The sequence below is a fragment of the Chlamydotis macqueenii genome, chromosome 26 (assembly GCF_036417535.1).
Source record: "Chlamydotis macqueenii isolate bChlMac1 chromosome 26, bChlMac1.mat, whole genome shotgun sequence".
Taxonomy (NCBI): Eukaryota; Metazoa; Chordata; class Aves; order Otidiformes; family Otididae; genus Chlamydotis; species Chlamydotis macqueenii.
The window spans coordinates 532,028-553,541 of NC_141581.1; the positions used below are offsets into that span (position 1 = coordinate 532,028).

A 21,514-nucleotide genomic window follows, 5' to 3' on the forward strand; every position below is an offset into this window, starting at 1 on the left:
GCTGCCTCCCTCCAGCGCAGCCCCCGAGAGCAAGCGCTGAAGAGGCAGAAGGGATGCAGCTCCCTCTGGCCTCTCTATGCATGGTATGATGCTTCTGCAGGGGGGGAAAAAAAAAAAAAAAAAAAAAGGCTGAATTTTTAGCGTTTTGAAGCCTCTTGCTTTCAGCCTGGCTGTAGGTATTGCACTCTTCCCGTCCTCCCTCCACCAAACTACCGAGCCCCTCGCAGTGCTGCCTGCGGAGCCGGGCGGGACTGGCCCGAGCAGATGGGGTGGGTTAGGAGAGCTTCTTGAAAGACTTTTGAGAGATTATTTGGTAAATACATGAACACGTCTAATGGCAGCAGCCTGCAAGATCCCCAGCCTGTGCTCTTGAGAGCGGCACACCTCACAGCCGTCAGCATCTGCAGGGAAGAGGGAGAAGTCCGGGTCCTGTACTTCCAGGCAAGACGACGTCATCTCCTGAAGATCCTCACCACGTTCAGCACAGTGCAGAGGGAAGAGCTTCCCACCCTGAGCGCTGCTGTGCAGACTGGGGGGACCGGGCCCCGAGAGGAGGGCCCCACTTCCCCACTCCTGTCCCAGGAAGCCCAAGGACGGTCTGAAGATTGTAACGAGAGTGAAGAGGTGCTGACCCTCCTTCCAAAGGGAGGCTCGTGAAGGATATTACCAAGACCTGGTTTCTTCTGCTCTAAATGATTTCCTTTCTTCTCCAGGAGATGAGGAGGGGATTGCTGGAGTTCAAGACGATGCTATGGTGTCCTGCTGACAGATGGAGGAGCCTGGTCTGGACCCTACCCCGTGACACCAAATCCTCTCGCCTTAAGCCTGCAGCCCTCAAAAAGCAAGCCATCTCAGACATCCGAAGCAGCGATTTCCAGCAGCAGACGTTACCACGGGCAACATCCCAGCCACCCAGATTTTGTCCAACAGAGTCGGTGAACACAACACTGCCTGGCCCAACCAGGTGACAGAGTCGGTGCGTGCAGCCGTGCACGTGCCTCCCTGGCTGCCCCGCGGTGCGGACGATACGTGTGAACCTAACGGTGGTGACCCCCGAGAACTGGGCGGTGGGATACACCCGTGAGCATGCAAAGTGCTAAGCGGCTCCAGCAGGATACGGTGTCCGGATGAGCCACGCCTGGGGCCGGGCACAGCGGGGAACTTGCACTCCAGCGCAGCCGGTCCCCGGAGGTGCGCAGTTCTCACCCGTCAGTGCCCGCGTGTCCGGAGTGGGTGGTGCAGCAGCCGGTAAGACAAAGCGTGGGCTCCAAAGCACGGAGGGACGGGGTGAGGCAGCAGTGCAGTGCATGGTGAAGGCAGGACTCGTCGCGACGTCTGGAGGAGAGCCGAGGTGATCACGTCGCTGTCGCCGGGAATCGATTGTTTCCCCCGCACAGTGTTACAGATCAAGAGAAGTCACTAGCGATTTTTGAATCCAAGAAAATTGGCATGGCTATGTCGGACTGCTGTAACGTGGGAGCAACTCTACTCGATGGCCTTTAATACACTGCATTTACATAGCACCTGTCATCCCGGGGTTTAAGTGCTCTAACGGAAGTGGGTACTGCACACCCATTAGCATGGGGGAAACCGAGGCACAGAGTGGTTCAGGGACTTGCCGTGGGTCACTCGGCAAAACCGTGGCAGAGCCTGGACAGCCTGGAACCTCCCGACTCCATCAGCTGGTTAGACCACGCTGCTGCCTGCCGGGAAGCCACTCCGGCCCCTGCCCTCCCCAGCAGTGTGCTCCTACCAATTCTCCAGTGAGGTCTCACACTCCTTTCTGATGCACAAATATATGACAACAAAAAAAAAAAAAAAAAAGTGCAGTAAACTAAATGTTTAAAAAAGCACATTTGTGCTGTCTCTGTGCAAAGATAAAAGAAATAAATACATGGTTAAAAAATTAAAAAGGTTCACAGTATCACACATGGATAGGTAGCTACGGTAGTGCACGTCTGGAAAACACTGTGTTACTACCCAGGATTCTCTACACCCAGCTGGACGTCTTTGTCGGGAGCTGCGGGTGAGCGGGTGGTTTCTCTGCTGCCCACATCTGGGATAAGTAGAAATACACGGTTAAAGTTTTGCTCCGTTCTGAAACGCAGTGCCCGGGATCCTGCAGCGCAGCAGTACTGGTGTCAGCAAGCTCTTCCCCATCCCACTGGAACGGCTGCATCAACGAAAAGGGAACACATCGACCTGCAGAGGGAATCGCCGCTCTCTGGGGCTTCTGTGTCTGCATAGAGATTACTGCAAGAGGCGGAGAAAAGAGAGTCAGCACCCAAGTGTCCGCCCCGCACCCGGTTAGGTCTCAGCCTAGCCAGTTCCCCAGAATCAAAACAAGCGTGACTGGAGACCTTCGGCTCCCCCAAGCCTTCGCTGCACCAAACGATCCGGAACAGCCACAACCCTTGCTGAGCAGCCCAGGTCTCTGCCAAGGCAGGAGATCTCGCCTGCTGCCACAGAACCGATCTGAGACGCGGCAGGGCTCTGGCCGCAGCCATGCAAGAGCCCCGTGCTGCGCGGCGGCTCCCTCTGCAAGCTGACCTTGCCCACGGAGCGGCAGCTCCAACCTCAACCCACGTTCCTTGTACACTTACTGTATCGCTCTCCTCATCGGAGACAGAGTGGAGCTGAGCGCTATAGTGGAGCGGGGAGTAAACCCAACTCCTCTCGTCTGTCGGCTGCAAGTGGCCAGAGACGGCGGGGAGAATGCAAGGAGAGCAGCAGCAGAGCAGGGAGCAAAGGAGAGAAGAGGAAAAAATAAAAAGGAGAAAATAAAAAGAGCAGGAAACAATACAGTAAGAACAGCTGTTCACCTGGAGGGAGAGAACCAAGCTCAGTGCCAGCTCTCAGAGGAGCCTTCCTCATCCTCGGGACACACCTGCTCCCTGCCCGTGGGGACAGCCCACCAGCAGCTGACCCTGGAGCCTGCTCCAGCTGCAGTGGGGATGGCAGCACCTCTCCTCTCGCAGGGACAGATTTTTAGAGCTTTTGAGATGCCAGGGAAACCTCAGCTCCTTGCCGTAGGATCACCCAGCTCCAGAGAAAGCGGGAGACACAGGAAGTGACAGAGCGCTGTTCCTGCTACCCCCTCCCAGCTCCCAGCCTCCCATTCCCTGAGCCCTGGGCACGCTAAAGCTGGCATCTCTGGCGTCCAGGAGGGCTCTCACAGTGAAACTTGGTCTGGTTTACTGTGCCTTCCCCCTTCCCTGCAGGCCAGGCCAGGCCAGGCAGCAGATGATGGGTTAAACCATGGTGGATGGTGGCCACAGAAAGGAAACTGTTATCGCCGAGAGTCTTGGAGACAGTGGAGTGATGGGAAGAAGTACAACACAGGAGGCAAACCACAACGGGATCTTGGAAAGAATGAGGGGGCAGAGGACGTGCGCCAAGGGAGCCGTTTATCGCAGCACTGGTGTGACAAAACACGTTTCTGCCGCTGACACGGCACAGAGAAGCCCAGGCAGATTCGAGGGCTGTGTCTGCTTCCAGTGTTCCCAGGGGGACCAAGGTCTGCTGCAGCCGGGCTCCTTTGGCTCCAGAGCTGCTCCCAGAGAGAGGGAACTGCCCCTTCGACTCAGCCTGGGCTTTGCGAAGGAACAGAAATGGAAGTGGGTACCTGGAAGGAGCCTGGGGCGTTCCCAGCCCAGAACCAAGTGTAACTGTACCACACGCAGGAAACTACAAGAAGCCAGAGGAGCTTTGAAGCACTGGGCTCTGCATGCTGAACCCTTCAATAATTGTGGCCACATCAGCAGAGACCGCTGGGCGGAGGGAGGGAAGAGAAACCCTTGCCTGAAGCTTCTCACGGGGCTCTGCTAGAGGTGCGAGAAAGCTCAACGCTGCCTGCCCCACATCTTGTTTTTCATCCATCCGGACTGAACCGCGTGCTCCGGGCCTCTCAGGAGCTCGAATGCATGCAGGGAGCTGCAGGTGCAGCAGGAGATAACGCAGCATCCAGTGCCGTGGCAGCTGAACCCAGCCGAGGGGGCAGGAGGGGCTGCCGGGAGGGGCTGCCTGTTTCCTCACGCGGGTGCAGCACTTTCCTCGTGCCATCAGCCAAGGCCGGGAGCATGTTCCTGCCCCTGCTTCCCCACACAGCCCGCCTGATGCCCTCTCCGCTGTTCTCTTGCCAGGTACCCAAAAGACAGGTGCAGGGAGGACCGTGCTTGTGCCGAGGCTCTGACAGCACTGCCATTACCCTCCAAGGACATCAGCTCTCCTAAAGCCTGAGAAGGAAAACGCTAAAACCCAAAGCAGTCTGAGCTCTGGATTCAGCCTCTAAATGCTCAACTGCCTCCCTGCATCTTTTGGAAAGGAAAGGAAAATCCTCACCGTTCACAGAAAACCTGCAGTGAGGACGGAGCACGCTGGTGACGTTGAGAAGGGCTGGCGAGCAGAAACCAGCCCTAACCCAGCAACAACTCCCAACTCCCTCGGCTTTACAAGCTGCTCATCATCCCAGCCACAAGCCTAAAGGGTTTTATTTGCAACTGGATTCTTAGCAGCTTCAAAGCATCTTAATGGTCTCTTTGGAACCCTATCTGGCTTCCTGGGCCAAGGGAGCTGAGCCTAACGTCACCCACAAAGGCTCAGCTGCCTCTCTGGCCACGTCTGGTGGAGACGTTTGCGTTTTGATATGCTTCCCCAGCTTCTGCCAGGCTGGTTCCCAACGGCCACACCCTACGGAGCTCCAGCGTCCAGGGGGATGGAGTGCTGGCGCCAGTGTTTCAAAGCTGCAGCTCTGCTCCCCTACAGGCTAGCACGTTCACTTACAATCCCAGAGGAAAGCGAGGTGGTTCGGAGTCTGCGCTGGCGGGGAGAGTAAATCCAGTACCTCCCATCCGTGAACTGGATGGCCCCAGGGCAAGTGAAGTGAGAAAGGAAATAGAGGAAAAAAAGGATGATGTGAAAGAGAGGATGAGAAAGAAAGCACAAAACAAGGGGTTGGGCAACTCCAGGCCTGAACGGATTAGCGGGCAGGAAAGCTGTGCGTGGGAAGAGCGGCATGCGTGCCCTGCCACAGCCTCTGCACTTTGATTCCCCTGTCAGCGAACAGGAGGATAAAATGCTCTGTCAGGAGCAGACCTACAGAACTCAGATCATGGTCCCCTGGGGCTTGACAGATCATCCCCCGCACACAGCATCCTTTCACCCGTCGCCCCTGGAGCACTCCTCCAGGAGAGCAGCTGTGGTCCAAGCCCCGCTGCTCCAGCTCAAGTGGTTTTCCAAGGAAAGCACCCGTGGCAACCCGAATCAGCTTTTCCCTTCATCCCAGCGGTGACAAACACTCCACAGCACACGACACACGTTTAATGCAAACCTTGAGGACTCAGATGATGAAATGCTGATGAGCAGTCAGTCACGCTCTGTGAGCGCACACTGCACACAGATGGTTTCCTCCAGATAGAGGTGTGCCCCTCAAGTTGGGGGAAGTCCATGTGCCCAGGGACAGGGAGGAAGAGGAGCTGACCCTTGCCAGAAGGCACTTGCCAGTGGAGCAGGCAGTATCTGCAGGCGGCTTGCACACAGCTGCCATCCACAGGCAAATAAAGAGCAGCCGGTGTTAGAGGGAGCTGTTTGCGTTTTGAACAGCATGCAGAAAAACCCAAACAGACAAGCGTTTAACATGGAGCCGATTCCTTCCGCAGCTCCCGCGAGCCTCAGACTGACTCGGCAATGAGCGAGCAGCTCTGCAGCAGTCACGCAAGCACAGGGAAAGGCAAACGTTGCCATTTTTAGGTTAGCCCAAAGGAGCTCATCACCAGGGCTCAGCTCATCTCCACGAGCAATGAGTCGCAGCAGAGAGGAGCTGGGCACTTCTGTTATGAGAAGGTTCCAGTGCCCGGGCACGGGGGAGAGCTCATGGGTCACAGCCTCTGGGAATCCACGGGGCAGGTACATGCTGCTAAAAACTCCTCTCTGGTCTGCAGAAGCTGCTCAGGCATTGCGAGAGCTGGCTGAGGAACACAGCGCCAGGCTCCACGGCACTCTGCTGCCAACCAGCAACCACCTCACTTACTCCCTGTCTCAGCACTAGATTTCCACCGCACCACCTAACGCATCTGCCTGCAGGGAAAGGAAAAGCCAGAGTTCACCAGAGCCCCAGGTCAGCCCCACCGCAGCCCCCTCCCTTCCGGCTCTCAGCCACTACGCACGCTTGTTTTTAGGAAAGCAGCCGGGCTGGCTGGCTGAGGAAAGAAGAACCTCTCAGTTGCACCTACATGCACCTTGGCTTGCCCAGGAGTGAACAGGCTGCCCCAGATAAGCCTTTCAGCACTTAAGAGCTTGAGGTGCTCAACACGAAGACGGCATGGGGCAGACGCGGCCCGGCACCCGACTGCCTGAAATTGAGACTGCTAGAGCCTCATTCAACCCTGTCCCACCACACCCCTAACAGGCCGCGCGGAGGTGTCTTACAAAGTATATGTCTGTGACTGGCACGTCATCTTCATCTGAGGCCTGGCTGGCTGGTTCGGAGGCCTGGCTGGCCGTCTCCACCTCTATTGTAGCCGTGGATGTCACAATGGCACAGGCTGAAGAAGCCGCCTCTCTGGAGGGGGAAGAAACGACAGAGTCTAGTCACTGCGACCAGAAAAGGAGCAAGCAAGAGTGTATGATTTATTACGGAGGAGCTGAAGGTGCTCCGCTGTCACATCCTGACAGATCAGGTCAGAAGGACCGGTGCTCAGCTTCGCTGAACTGGCTGGGGGAGCACTCATCTCTCCAGGAAAGCTGCTGCCCTCCAAAGCCAGCCTCCAGCACGAGCTGCCACAGATCACACAACAGCGGGCAGGGCTCTGCAAAGCTGCCCAACGCTCCGGAAGACTCACTCTTTGTCATCTTCTTCGGGAGCGACGATCTCAACGTCACACTTGGGCTCCAGCTCGACACTGATCTGCTGAAGCTCCTCCTCAACCCGCACCTCCTCGTGCGACCTGGAAACCGGAGAGAGACAGGCCCAAAGGCGCAGTTGGGCACTAGCTACGCACAGTCCTCAATTTTAGGTCAGCCCGAGCCAGTCCTGAGTCAGCCCAGCCTCTTGCATCGCAGCCTCCCACAGGAGCGAGCTGTGCTGGTCTGCCCCGGCACGAGGCTGCCTGCTGCCGGCCACTCACGGCACCAACTTCTCAGCACAGACCGAGAGCGATTTCGGCTCAGAGAGAGCCATCAGACCTTCCAGGACTGAGGATTTGGAAAACCAGAACTCCCAGGTAAGAGTCAGCCTCGTCAGATTGCAGTGCTCACAACTGATGATGTGGGAAAAGAGGACAAGAGGAAAGGGATTAATCAGCCAGCGCTGCAGAAGGCAGGCAGGGTCAAATGCAGTATGGGAGGGAAGAGGAAAATTGGCCTCCGGGGAAAACCTGTGCCCAGAGTTAGCCTGGCATTATCTATCAAGCGCACAAGGGCCAAAGCCTCCAACCTCTCTAAGACTCCCAGCGCACCAAAGCTGCTCCGGTGCGCTCCAGGGTTAACATCAGATTTATCTGCACACTCAGCAGCTGTTTGTGACGGTCTTCAAACCTCACGCTATTAAAGCGATTGCTCATGCTAGCAGCGCTGGCTCCACAGCCCTCACGGGAAGGAGGAACGGGTGCTTGCCAAGCCGAGGACAGTTTTGGGGAAGGGACGAGCTCCGGGTTCACCGGCAGCATTGTCCTGCTCTGCGCTGTTCCTGGCTGGGAGCTGGAGCCTGTCCAGCTCGGTGTGGGGAACTCGCTCCGCTTCTCCTCGCAGGGGTGGGTCTCAGAAACCCGTAGGGAATAATCAGAGGTGTGACACGTTCTTGAACAAATTGGATAAGGTCTTTTTCAGTTCAGCTCAGGAATGTAAATTCATGCTTTAATAGCTTTGTTCTTGCACGGGCTTTCACAGGAGGATCCCAGAGTGCTCTACAAACACACAGATCCCTGCTCCCTGGAAGGGCACACTGAGGCACCAGCACCAGAAACGGGGAACTAGACAAAAACAGCAGAGGAGGGCACACTTGTGTTGTAACTCTGGCAAACCTGTGACAGACAGATCTACTTCTGACCCAGCCCCTAAGCTCCTTGTGTGCTCCAGGAACAGTCTGATTCACCTGACCTATTTTGGATGAGCAGTCACCTCCCACAGCAGCTCCCTCCGTAAGGTACAAGAAAGTCCAGAGTGACCCGGGTGAAGTCCCTGCACTTTGCCAGATGGGTCCCACCACTTAAGCCTCCGATTTTCAGCAGTTTCAGCCAACGGATTCTGCAGGAGGCAAGGAGCCTCGCAGGTCCCTAACATTTCAGCAGGTGCAGCAAGTAGGTCCTCATCTTCCAGGGACAGGAATTTACCAACGTTTCAGTAAGAAATACCACAGAAAGGGATTTTTTCACCGTGTGTGTGGTCTGAAGCTCAACAAATCCCTAAAAGCTAGGAACCTCGGTGCAAACCCTCATCTTCCAAAGTCCTCGCCTTCCTCTGAAGCACCAAACACTGACTGCAGGGAGAGAGGACGCCAGCCTCTCCAGCAGCTCCTCTGGCTATGGCGAATCCCAAGACTGAGTCTCTGACATGCATTTCAAAGTCTGCACCTACAACACTTACAAGATGTCCTGGAAAGCTAGGGCAGAGTCAGCAGCAAATACAAGGTCCTCACGCAGATCCCGCTGACACAGGCAACAGGGTCATTTCTACTGGTGCAAAAATACGCAAGATAATTATATGATATGACCTCTAAATGCAGACATCCCTATGCAGTAGGGGATTTTTGTCCTACCTTGCCCTTGGCTCTGAGCCACCTATCACCACAGGAGGGGAAAAAAAAACCAAAACCCTCCAAGTACCAAGTTTCTGAAAACTCTGGAAGCTACTTCTCTGGGGACTAAGGGTGCTCAGTGCCTCACAAAGTCAAAGCCCTCTCCCACATTCACACCCACCGCACCCAGCCAGGGACATAAACGACATTCCTTCATGCTGGTGCTGGTTGGGTGGGTAAATGTGGACACCTCAGTGTCCCCTTTCCTGTCAAATAACAGGGGTAATATTTAAGATTCCCTGTAAAGCACAGAGATTTGCTTGTAAGGAAAATTCTGTGTAAGAAATGGGGATCATTTGATTACTGAAAGAAGCTCATAATTCCAGAGGACCACGCTAAAATCTTGGGGCTGCCAAGATTCACATTCAGCCCTCCAAGAGACCTTTGCACAGGCACAGACGTGAGGCCTCTGCGCAGCACTGAAAGAGAAGACACTTGTCCTCACCTGCCATCCTGCCCTGAGGAGTGTGTACGCCTCCTGCGGAAAGAAACCAGAATAGTAGAGTTTGAGGAGCGATGAGAGACAGAAATCCTACACTGCCCCCAAATCTAACTCCCCACCCCATGAGGGAGATGTTCTACTTAACAGCTGACACTTCTCCCAGCAATAATTAATCCCATCAAAGCTGTGTCTGCTTGCTCCCAGGAGAGATTTAATTAAAATCGGTCATTAGCATTCCAGAGCATAGGGCAGCCTGCCGAGATCTGCAGCACGAAGCGGAACGGCAGCCACTCGATGCTAGCAGAAGCTGGGGACAAGTGCTGTCCTCACCTGTACCTGGGCTGCTCAGAGGTCTCGGAAGGGGATCGCTCGGGAACAGAGAGAGATGTCGAAGAGAGTGTCGTGGCTATGGAGGCCGTGGTAGCTTCTTCAAAGGAAGGAGGCGTGCAGGGTAGCAGGTCTGGCCTGCCTGCTGGCCCAGAGAGCAGGGGGAGAGGTGCAGGAAGAAAAACATGAGCAGGTCAAACACCAGCACCTTAGCTACACCAGCCCTGGGTGAGGCTGTCCCACCATGAACCTGCACACCCTCACTGGGACTGGTCACTTAAACCCAGAAACAGGCCGGAAGCTTAGCTGGATTCACGAATGCAACGGCTTCTCCCAAGGCATCCTCTAGAGAGAGCCAGTAAGCACCGTTTCCAGCACGACAGACACAGGAAACGACGCCAATGAAGACATCTCACTGGTAACCAAAGCTGGATTAAAGGCTTGGATCACCAACGATAAATATCCAAGTGAATTAAGAGATGAATTGAGTGCTCACTGCCTTGCACGGGCAGAAATCTAACACCTACGCACTCGAGGGGCCTATTCTTCACCACTCGGGTAAATCCAGCCCAGACGGAAGCAATGAAAAGGCAGCACAGAACCAGGCTGTCTTTTTTCCAATGGCAAGGTCTTGTCCAGTATAACTGTCCAAACACTGTCATTAGAATTCCGCAGTCCCCAGTCTCCCTGTGCTATCCACCTCCCCGCTTTGTTTTTTTTTTTAAAGAGCGGAGAATTCAACTTTCTGATCGCTTCTGGGCTACGATTGCTGGCGCCAGTTGGCAGTGGCTGCCTTGCAGCAGTGACGCAAGCACCCATTTTTACTGCAGAACCATACAGTGCTGCAAAGAAGGGATTCGGTCTTCTTCAGCGCAGAGGTGTTGCTTCCCCAGTCAGCTAACTGCTGGTGCTGCGACAAAACAATGTATGCTTACCTTCTCCCCTGTCCTGGTTAAGTTTAGCACCCGCAAAGCACAGCAAGGCATGAAGAGCTATCCACCAAGGAAGATGTGGTCGGTGCACAGTGGGGGACTTGAGGAGAACAGGGGAGGACCCTAAGGAACTGCTAGGAAAGAGGGCAATCACACGGCCACAGCCACCAAACGAGACCACTACCTTCATCGTCAAGCGTGGGGTAGCTCCTGGCTGCACGAAGATCGTACTGTGTTTCGTCCTTTTCAGAGGGAAGCTGGCTGGCTGAGAACGCCGCAGTTGGACCAGCTGTTTTGACAGCTAGCAAGGCACTACGCCCTTTCTTTGAGGGAGACGACTTCAGAGCTGGACGAGAAGAGGGAAAGGAAAGGAAAGATGGAATTACCAGCAACTACTGTCACACCAAAGGCACTTCTCCCTTTGCAGGGGGGGCCTCTGCCCTCCCCCACACACAGACGTGCTCTGCAAGCACCATCTCCAAAGGACTGACTTGGAGCCAGGCTGCAGGGTGGGAGGCTGAGCAGACCAACGCAAGCCGAGGGCTCTGTGGTTGCCCAGCTTCGCTCTGTGTGACAGTGGAAAAGCCTGCTCAGGCTCCGGCCCAGAAGCAGCAAGACTGAGATACGGCTTGCCTCGCATCACAAGGGCGACAGCTCTTGGACAAGGTACTTACAGGAATTCTTTCGAAACACTGTGTTGGTCATGAATTTGAAGAATCTCTCTGCATAAAAGCTGGGTCTGTGTACTGACACCGTGTCCTACAAAGGCAAGAAGCAATTGCTTAGTTTTAAAATTATCCCTCCAGGCAGGATTTCTATAACAACCGATGCAGTCTTCTTTATTCCAACATTTAGCGCTGACAGAGCCTTAAAATGGAAAGGCTTAACTGAAATGATCTGATTAATGCTATAAATAAACCTGAAGCATTGCCTTTGATTTGATTGCATTTGATTATATTCTTGCTGTAATTTTATAATGGATTTTGGTGGCTTTATTCCTTTGTAGACTTCCTGGACTTTTCAAGTATTGGCCTGATTACATATACATGGAATTTCTTTTGGCTTTGCCAGCTGACATTCAAAGTACAGCTGGGTACCTTTGCATGTGACACAGACACCAAAATTCAGCCAGGGGTCTCCACACATTTCAGATGTTTCGCACTTTTGTTTAAAATAGCAAAACTGAAGCTGATTCTGCTTCTGATGTTCGACTGTGCTACTATGCCTTGCCATCTACACATTTCCTCTGCCTTATTATTTAAGGGAAGCCAGGATATGCAATGCTGAAAAATAGTTTCTAAATATGAGGTCGCGCTTTCGTAAATGTGCAACCTGGCTGCTGCAGGAGACAAGAGAGCAGGGAGAGACTGGAAGGGATTTATTAACAGATAGCTTACTGAAGTGGAAAGAGTCAATCACCAAAGAGGGCAGACGCAGGGCTCCGATGCACACACCAATGCACGCGCCTTGTCTGTGCAGCCCCTGGTACCACGGGGAGGTGGAAAGTGACAGATGGGAGCAGGGGAGGAAAGCTGGTAGCACGACAGCTAAACATCTAGGAGGTGGAGTGAGCAAGAAAACCTGATTGGGAATAAGTGGCACTACACTGCTGTGGAGGTATAAGAGGCAAGAACTGTTCCTTTCATCAGCTCCAGCTGTGCCAGTTCAAGCACTAGAAATAGCACGGTAATCGGCACCAGGTAGCACAAACGAAGCCAAGGCAGGTAACCCTGCTGCGGCCTGGACAACTCCAGCCTCGGTACAGGCACTCACCCCGTCATGGACAAGGGCCTTCCAGGTATGTTCCAGCTTCTTGATGAACCTAATTCCAGAGAAGTGGAGAGAAAGAGACAAATTCAGGCACGTACTCTATATTTAAGCCACCTTTCATACTGCACACAGGAGAAATCACTGAGCTGCTAACGACTCCTCCTTCATCCAGCGTGCAGCTCTCCTCCTGCCAAGAGAGGCTGGCTGAGCACACCGGCATCTCTGCCGTCAGTCAGCACTGCCTGGGAAGCCTACGGGTAAGGAGGAGCCGGTCTGGAACAGCGGCAGAAAATCACCCTCATCCCTGGAGATACGCTACCCATCCTAGGCACAGCGCAGGAAATGTCTTTATGAGCAACTCTATCTGAGAGAAATGGCTGTGCCACCAGCTGTCGTGAGGACAGGATGACAATCCACAGCGACAGACTGCTTTAGGCAGCCTGCCTACTCGTTATCAGGCTCTTCAGGAGAGGAAAATCTTCCTGCTTTCATTCAGTATTAAAACAGACATTAACACACTTAAAGGACAGACAAGCGCAAAGTTACCTACCTGTATGACTGCAGGATATCAATTATTCCGACATGGAGCAGGAGACGCTCTCCTTTGCCATTCACTGCTGGGATTCCTCCCATCCTGCAGGTGAAACAAACCCTCAGCGAGCGCAGCCGCAGAGAGCGCGGCTGTAACACCCCCGGCGCCTGCAGAAAGGGGGACGGCGGCGCCGAACAGAGGGCTCTGATGCGGTGGTCAGACACAGCGCAAAACCTGCCGTCACTTCGTGCACAGCCACGGAAGTCACCTACCGACCCCGGCCACCCCACTCACGGTGTCCCTGGGGTACTGGCTGTCTGGATCACCAGACACCAACCATCAGGACAGGACCGTGTCGTGTGGCAACAGCTCTGCCTGGGCCAAAAAATACCACACCATTTTTTCTTAGCTACAGGACATTTTCTTCTGGGGATCAGGTTATTTATCAGGTCAGCGTGAGCTGCCTGCCTATTAGGGCAAACTTTTAATGAGGAGGGTATTTCCAGTCCTACCCACACCAATACCAGTCCTGCCAAAGGTGCAGCAATCACTAGCACCAGCACACAACAAAAGCATGCAGGTATCAGGCAAGCCACTGCAATTGATGATGCTAATTGAAAGAATGGGAATACCAAAGTATTATCGTGGCTCCACCATGACTGATCCTCCATCCAAACTGGAGCAACTGGTTTCAGACAACAACAAACAGCAAACTCCACCATTTGTTAGCAAGCTTGGTCCACAGAGCCAGGGAGACAGCCACAAGAGCCACCTGCAGCCCACGAACCACAGATGGGCGCAGCACAGGACAGGTTTTGGGCAACCATCGCAACCCTCAGCTCCACCAGTTACTCCAGCACCCGGCCACACTGCTGTTTGCTAACCGCACTGGGATGGCCTCAAGGGCCATCAGGGATTCTAAAGACAGAGCAATGGAGAACAAACTCCAGGCTCCTAGGGAGAGGCTGATCCCTACTGCCACTCTGGTACTTGGATGCTGGGCTAGGACGGAGCTAGTTTCTCCTCCCCAGAGCACGGGTGGGTGTTTAGAGGCTGTTATGGGAGCTGACAACCTACAGACTGGCCCAAGAAGAGAGGCTGCCGTGAGGCTGGAGTCTTACAGAAACACTCCTCCCCAGGAGAGGCTCACTCTGACGGGTCCCTGGGCCTCCCTAGGGATCTGCTGGTCCAGCCTCCACCTCCGCCCCTCCCAGCAGCACGAGTGAAGCAGGCTTTCACCTACGTGTCGTCTGTGTCTATGGGCTCCCCCCGGGCAGCCCCACCCTGGATGGACTCCATGGCCGTGGAGTAAAGCGCCTTCTGCCCCACGGGACGCTTCTCATCCGACGTGCTGTGGGCTCCCTCAGACTGCCGCTCCCGTTCTTGCTGGTCTATGTTATGAACCCCGAGCAGGAGGCTGTAGTCCATGATTTTAAAACTTTCCAACACCTACAGGTTAGTATTGAGTTCAAGAACAAAGACAAAATATCAGGCCAGCAGCTCAAATCCAGCACAGATCCCAAAGCACGGAACAGCCTGTCCACGTTCCCACTAACAAATCCTTTGCCAGAGCTTGAACGTTTCTAAACTAATAGGCATCTCTGGTCTGGATGCATAGCATTGGCCATGCCACAACCAACCCAAAGGGCTGAAGGCTTGCAAACAACACTTGTACCACGTCCCCGCGGCACACTGTACAGGAAAAGCGTATTTGGTCCCAACCGCCCAGCTATAAGGGGAGCGGGCTGCCACGGTTTGGTGCAGCAGGCAGAGGAATACAGCCTTAGTCCTCAGAGGCTGTCAGGAGACCCAGCTCCTCTGCTTTGCCTTCAGGGGAAAGGGCAGAAGGGATTTATCCTGCTTTGGGGTCAGCAGATTAGCAAGGTTCAATCGTTTGCTCTTTGTTATGCTCAGGAGCCACAGAACTTCCTTACCACGCTCCCGAGGCCGCCCAATCCTTACCAGGCAGTCTCGTTGCAACGTTTTCACCAACGCGCTGAAGGTGTCTGCATCCAACATCAGGCCCTCGGGCATGTCTTGTATGAAGTCTAGATCCTTGTACGTAGGGCTGGACTTTTCTTTTTCCTTCTTGGATGCCCGGCGTTTATAGGTCGAGCCTTTCAGGTCAAATTTCAGGTGCATTTTCACCACACGAGGCAGGATGTTGTTCATCACCACCACCCGGATGTTTTTGCCCCCTGACTGCACACAGTACAGTCCATAAAACTTCGGCAGCAGCGTCCGTGGGTTCTGGTTCAGATTCTGCAGCAGAGTTGGAAAAATAATGGGGAAAGGTCATTTTGGCAGAAGGCTCCTGCTGTGTCCCACACCAGGCATGTTAACAGCTATTGGAGCAGTCATACAAGGAGTTCTTCACCCAGAGATTTCCTGAACTTTACATGAGCGCTCACCGCACACATCTGACAAACTCACGCATTTCAGTGGCTTTAGGACCTGAAAACACCACTGGGCTTTGAATACAGGGAATGAGATGTTCAGCACTCTCTGGGCAAATAACCAAGTCCGGAAATTCCCCACTTCCCGCACCAACAGCGGCTAAAAAAGGGAAACCAAACTGGAAGAGAAATAAACACAGTAAGTGGGAACTTCAAATTTAAAAATAACAATCTTCATCTCCTCACAAGTGTCAGAAATCAAGAGCTGTTCTCTGACCCAGAATAAACCAGGGACAGGCTTTTTTTAAACAAAACAACACACACTCTCTCCTCCTTCTGCAGAGTTACTTTATAAAACACAGTTGGCCAGGGAGCACGGACATCCTGCTCTGCTCTCGTGTTTTTTTAAGCAGCGGTATTATTAGGAATGACATGACAGGCATGATTTGCTTGCTCAGCTTTGGGAAAGTTTGAAAAGGAAACAGAACATCTCTGCATGCTACGAAAGAAATGACAGACCTGACAGATTCTCTGGCAGACAGCAGAAGCGTGACCGTATTAAAATTTCATGGCCCTCCTCATCTCACCTAACCGGGCAGGCGAGCGAGCCCTCTTTGTGAGCGTGCTGTTCAACGTAACGCAAGCAAAAAGCAATGGAGGCAGGCGAGGCTGAATGCAAACAGCACTCGCCCAGCTTTAAAGTAACTTGGGACGAAACCGCTCTTCTTCCTCTCCACCAACTCCTTCTACACTGGACGAGTTTCCCAAGAGCAGCAGGGAGATCGGGTGTTAGACCACAGCATCCCACAAACGCTGCGATGCTACGAGCAGCACACGACTGCACCAGACGGGCGAGTTCAGTTCAACCAGTTACACCGACTGCCAGCCAGGACAACTGCAGAATTCCGGACAACAGCGCAACTCCATTCCCATTCAAAATCCTCCACTCGATCTACCACATACGTTACGCAACAGACAAAGCTCATCCTGCCCAGGAACTTGCTGTCACTTGCAAAAGCCAGCGCGCGGCTGTCAGTTGTACACAGACACCCAGACCCTGTCCCACTTGTAAACATCAAGTGAGGCAAGTATTTCATAAAAACAGCGTAGGATCACATAAATCAAATCCACTGCAACCTGCACGCAGATGGGGCAGCGTTAACATCGCCTGCCATCACCTCCTCGGCATCGCCACAGCAAGCGAATCCCTGGGTGGTTTTAACTGAGCTTGGGTGCCCTCATCCATAGAGCCGGACCCTTCACCACAGTTACGCAGGCAGACGGCTCTCGGTTCATGCGCCAAAGCACTCGGTTTGGTTCCGCTTCACCACTTGTCACCACCTGCAAGTCCTCTGGGTCCCAACACATTGCCTTGCTAGCCCTAGATTTAGCAACAATGACCCGCAGCAGACTGGCTGCGCAAAGCCGGCTGGTTCCACAGGAACCTTTGGCGTGGTACTGCAGCCCGTGGGAGCCAGGACAACCAGCAACGACTAGACATGGAAGATAACCAGGGAGAGCAGCGGTTTCCACACAAAATCAAGGCAGCTGTGTCATTGCACAGTCATCCTCAGAGCCAGGCTGTGGCAGATGCGTGGGGCCAAGTGAAGAAGAATTGAACTAGTGCTGGGAAAGGGACACCCAGAAACACGCATCTGGGAAGCCATTTTCAGGACAGAACATGCCTACAAGCTATGGCACAATTATCTGCCTCAAGTTTACCCATGGAGTTTGCAAATAATCGGCAGAATTTGTGCTTCTGGGACTGGTTTTGTGACACACTGTTAACATCGTCCCCGGCACAGGGCAGGCAGGCTACAAGAAACCCAGGTGGAGGACACGCCCTGCGCGATGCTTCGGGCACAAAAGCTGCCACGACAAACCCAAGTCCAAGGTGCTGGGTGATACGCACCATGTAGTAGCCAGGAAGGAGCTTCTGCAGGAATTCAGCTTCCTTGTGCATCACAGTTTTTATGATGAATTCATCGTCGCTGGTGACATAGAAGAGGGAGCCGCTGGCGCCAGGGTTTGACAGCTCTATCAGAGGCTCATTACATAATGAATACTAGGGAGGAAAAGAGAAAAAGATGATGTTTTCAGCCCCCACTCATCGCACATTGAGTTCTACGCCCTCGAGGGCTTTCCCCAGCATGCTGTCTCCCTGTGAGATCGAGGGGTAGCAAAGCTCAAGTGAGAAATATTTTCATTATAGGTTAGGTCTAAGCAGCAAAGCCGACGGACAATTTACAATTAGAGACCAAGATTACAGTTCAGAGCATCCCAACTGCTCCAAATCAAGCTAATCATCTGCTTTCAGTAACATCCAGGCTTTGTAATGACATCTTATCTTCTCCCACGTGTGTGTATGCACATGTCACGCTCAGGCTCCTTTCAGCACAGCACCACAAGCGCAGATGGAAGGACAGGATTTTAAGAGACACGACAGTCTGCTCAGGGTACCACGGATCACCGTGCTGGAGGGAACACAGCGCGCCGGCTGTTCTCAGCAGCCTCCTCTGGCCTTGCGCTCCCATTACAGAGGATTTTTACAGCCACATCTCACCCCCTCAATCCTGCTAGAAACACAGGAAAAGTATTACACCGGGCATCCAGACAAGAAGAGGGGTCAGCGCTGTGTACGCGCAGCAAGGGGCACTGCGTCGGGAACTGAGCGGGGAGGACATCTCTGGAAATCAGGCTGCAAACAGCAGGTCCTCAAATGAGGACATGCCTAGCAGCAGGAAAAAAGAAAAAAAAGAAAGTGCAAGCACACACACACACTTTGCAAGGAGGTACCAACCCCCGGTAACTGCGCGGGTCGAGCCGGGTCAGGGCAGCATCACGGCAGAGCTGCCACAGCGAGAGGCAAGATGGGGAGAGGGAGGCAAGCAAGGTATGTCAGGGACAATCAGAGCAAAATCAAATGCTCATCATTATGTACTAAAAACAGCTCTCAGTCCTGCATGGATTGATGGTCCAAGACTTTATCAAGTTAATTATCTCATGCATAATTAAAAGCATTTGCTGCTGTGGCAGGCAAGAGAGAATCAGGGGAAGCAAAAGCAACAAATCAGAGCCGCGACCTTTGCGGCTGACGCAGGCTCTTTGCCTCACCCAAGTTCTGAGCCACTCATCAAATCAGCCAGCATTATCTTGGATGGCACAGATGGGGACCGCTGTTACTGTCAGACCACGCAGTGGCATGAATTTGTTTCTACAGGGAGGTGTTCAGCTACAATTACCCCTGTCTACAGCGGGAGCCAGAAAAAAAAGGGCTGTTAAAAAAGGGGGGAGGGCACACGCTCATTTGGATGTGTTCCTTTCCCTGGCCAAAAAAAAGGCCTTTTCTAAAGAGCAGGCCACACGTGCAAGGGACCAAATTCAACCCCAGGGTACTCCAAGCCCCAACAGGCTTAAAAACAGCCTTTCCAGCTCTGAGGAGCTTTCTGAGCACAAGAACAAGCTGTGTTTTATTCTCTTCTTGTAAGATGATTAAAATAACCACACTCGCGTAGCTCTCGAGTGAGTACACAAAGAAAAATTCCCACCTTTGTCCTCAGAGCCCCAGGGGACATTACAGAGTTGCACCCAGCAGAACACAGCTCCTTTTGCTTGTAAACACAGTCGGTCATTGTCACCACAAGCAACAGAGCGGGAACTCCATCGCACAGCTTACGCAGCGCACACCGTACGCAGATCGCTTCCTTCCCCTCCAGCGTCAGCTAGCAGCCGCCTCTTAGCAAACAAAGCCTTGGGCTGAGCGGTGGTGCTCTTGCTGCGACCATCACGGGATCTCCTCCGAAATAGCTCCTCAATCCACAGCCTGTTCCCACTCCTTGCTGGGATCAGAACAGCTCCTCAACTCTCTTCTGTCGCTTTTAGGCAAGAACTGCTGACAGCCTACAGACTTCTCGTATTACTCTAGGCCATCTCAAGTACAGGAGGAAAGACAGAAAAATCCAAAAAACATCCATACCAAATAATCATCCGGACGAATCCCAAAGAGCTCTCGGAAGTACCGAAACGCCACTGGTGCGTAGGTCTTGAACCTGAAGTCAGCATAGTGGTGAGCCGGGGTGAGATTACTTCCTTCGCTGCGTGGAACAGACATTACGTGAGCAGGGCTCCGTATCACCGTTCACCAGACACATACAGTCACATCAAGGCTGCTGTACACCCGAGACGAATTGGGGCTTGCAAAAAAGACATCTTAGGAACAATAACAATAAAAAGTTCTCTCTCTTCTGTGGCAAGACAATGGGAAAATAGATTTTGGCAGGTAATTTAAAATCTGTTTCCAAAGAGTGCTAGGAACAGCCACTTGCCAAGCAGAATATATTTACACAGAGAATACAGCTTTTACAAGATTTGTTTATTCAGAGTTAAAGAGTTCCCAGAATGAGTTTCTCCCATCTCAAACACAGTATGATTTCGTGGAAGAAATTCTAGACAGACAGGTAGAAAGAAAAGCACTTGGGAAGGCGGACAAACTCACGTACATAGTACTGCATCTTACATCGCGCTTCCTTGCAAGTCAGCATACTGCAGAATCTAACACTTCCCGCCCTTACGTTTGCATGCAGCGGGGGCATGTTTAAAACATCCAGAGCATCCAACTCTGGTCTAAAGACAGATGGAAGCTCTTTTGAAAAATTAGTGAGAGGAAAAGAAATAACTCATTTGTTCATTTTGCTTCCCCGTCTCCTTTACCTTGGGAAAAAAATGCTCTCCACCACGTAGAAGTCCTGCATCAGGACATCTCGCTCCGGCTTGGAGCTCAGGTTGCCCACAGTATACCCGATCCCCAGCTGGATGGCCCCCTTCAGAGTGGATGAGGTGGTCTGGCAGAACGAAAAGAGCAGCCAGTGAGCATTTCACAGCAGATTATCACAATAACATCCTCTGTGTTACAACACAGTCACATCTATGACTTCTGTGGGGTCACCTGGGCACTACACACTGCTGAACAAGTTCAAGCAGCTGCTGAAGAGATGCATTACGGCTTCCAGGTTTGCCGTTTGCAAGATTACGCAGTACAAGGGTGCGGCACAGAAATCTAAGTCGGATTGGCCGCTATTGGGCCCAAGCTTCTCTTCATGTACACCAAGCTGCCACTCCCCGCTTCACAAAACCAAACCTTTTTGTAGGTGGTTTCACCAGAAGCATCAACGCCTCGATGACCTATCTTCTTTCCTTGGCCAGGCTGTCCCGGTAGCGATGGTCCCTGCAACGAAAGAGCGCGGCTGTAAGCCTGGAACAGACGCCGACCCGGCGACCAGAACAAGCCAAGCAGCCCAGGCACAACCACGCTGCCAGGGCTGGAAATGACAGAGGGATCGCTCCCTACCGCTGGAGAAAAATCTGCGGAGGACAAACAGGTGCAACTGGCACCGGCAAGCTTTAAACAAGGCAGGCTGGATTATACACCCATTCCTCAAGAGAAGAGGAGTTAGAATACCCACCCACTCCAACCAACGCTCCCAGTACTAACTGGGCAGAGCCCTCGGCAAAGACGCTGAGCTCGGGAAAGATCCGCTTGCTTCCCAGCTGCCAGGATTCCCCTCCTGCCCGCCTGCAGTTTCTCACCGATTTAAAATAGTGATGTATTAAATCAAACAGGGACTGCAGTTTATTCTTAAAAATCCCGTGCCCCTGGGTGTCATACTAATACCTCGCGCAGCACTGGAGAGATGGGAGACAGGCAACGGGGACAACACAGCCCCACTCCTGTGTTCCCGGGGAGGTGTCGGCGAGATCTCGTTTGTGGACAGCTCAGGGTGAACTGCAAGAGCAGCTCTGCCTGGAGTTTTGCAGAGAGTTCACAGAAACACTATCGGACTGCCAACTTCTGAGTGAGAACCAACCTACTCCTACCCCATTTTTGTCCTCTTCCCCCTCTGAGCCTGCCTGCGCCTGTTTTACTGGCCCAGGAGGAGCGGATTGCGGCTGCACCCATTAACAAGCCGGTGCAACCCCGTTTGTGAAGCTCGATACAGCCCCCTTTGCAACCCCAGGCGCAGGGTCTCTACTCTGCCACGGGGCGACACGTCACCCGCTCCCCAGCTCCCCTGCCACCCCAGCGGACTGCGGAGCCCCGCAGACTGCCGGAGGGCCACCACTGACGCTGCGGGGTTTGGCACGTTAAAGAACGGCCAGGCTTTGGGTGTTCCTTTAAGCAGCGTGCAGAGAGACCCAAGGTCATTTCCCCAGTGACAACGTTATATCGCTGTCTCTCCCGAGTGCCGCACAGACCCGTCTCTCAGAACCCATGTCCACAGCAGATAATGTACAATTTTGTTCAGACTACAGAAGTTCTTTGTGTTT

General features: G+C 53.2%; 1 protein-coding gene across 5 annotated transcripts in view; it reads right to left on the reverse strand.

The window, feature by feature from the left end:
• Positions 1-1,464: 1,464 nt before the first annotated feature.
• PIP5K1C (phosphatidylinositol-4-phosphate 5-kinase type 1 gamma) overlaps positions 1,465-21,514 on the reverse strand; it is a 43,048-nt gene continuing 22,998 nt past the window's right edge. The window contains exons 3-19 of one of the 5 annotated variants that reach the window (XR_015261134.1): positions 20,328-20,414; positions 19,901-20,031; positions 19,167-19,284; positions 17,103-17,255; positions 14,757-15,056; positions 14,038-14,243; positions 12,813-12,896; positions 12,266-12,314; positions 11,167-11,251; positions 10,677-10,838; positions 9,564-9,702; positions 9,237-9,269; positions 6,840-6,944; positions 6,427-6,559; positions 6,029-6,075; positions 2,604-2,687; positions 1,465-2,253 (exon numbers count right to left, since the gene is read on the reverse strand). Coding sequence is in view for 4 of the 5 variants with exons in the window: in XM_086767116.1 (XP_086623242.1) it covers positions 2,251-2,253; positions 2,604-2,687; positions 6,427-6,559; positions 6,840-6,944; positions 9,237-9,269; positions 9,564-9,702; positions 10,677-10,838; positions 11,167-11,251; positions 12,266-12,314; positions 12,813-12,896; positions 14,038-14,243; positions 14,757-15,056; positions 17,103-17,255; positions 19,167-19,284; positions 19,901-20,031; positions 20,328-20,414 (1,872 nt within the window). In the remaining variant the exon portion in view is untranslated. Of the gene's footprint in view, positions 2,254-2,603; positions 2,688-4,729; positions 4,858-5,299; positions 6,076-6,426; positions 6,560-6,839; positions 6,945-9,236; positions 9,270-9,563; positions 9,703-10,676; positions 10,839-11,166; positions 11,252-12,265; positions 12,315-12,812; positions 12,897-14,037; positions 14,244-14,756; positions 15,057-17,102; positions 17,256-19,166; positions 19,285-19,900; positions 20,032-20,327; positions 20,415-21,514 lie in introns of those variants that run through there. The other 4 variants (XM_086767116.1, XM_086767117.1, XM_086767119.1 and 1 more) reach the window with 4 other exon arrangements.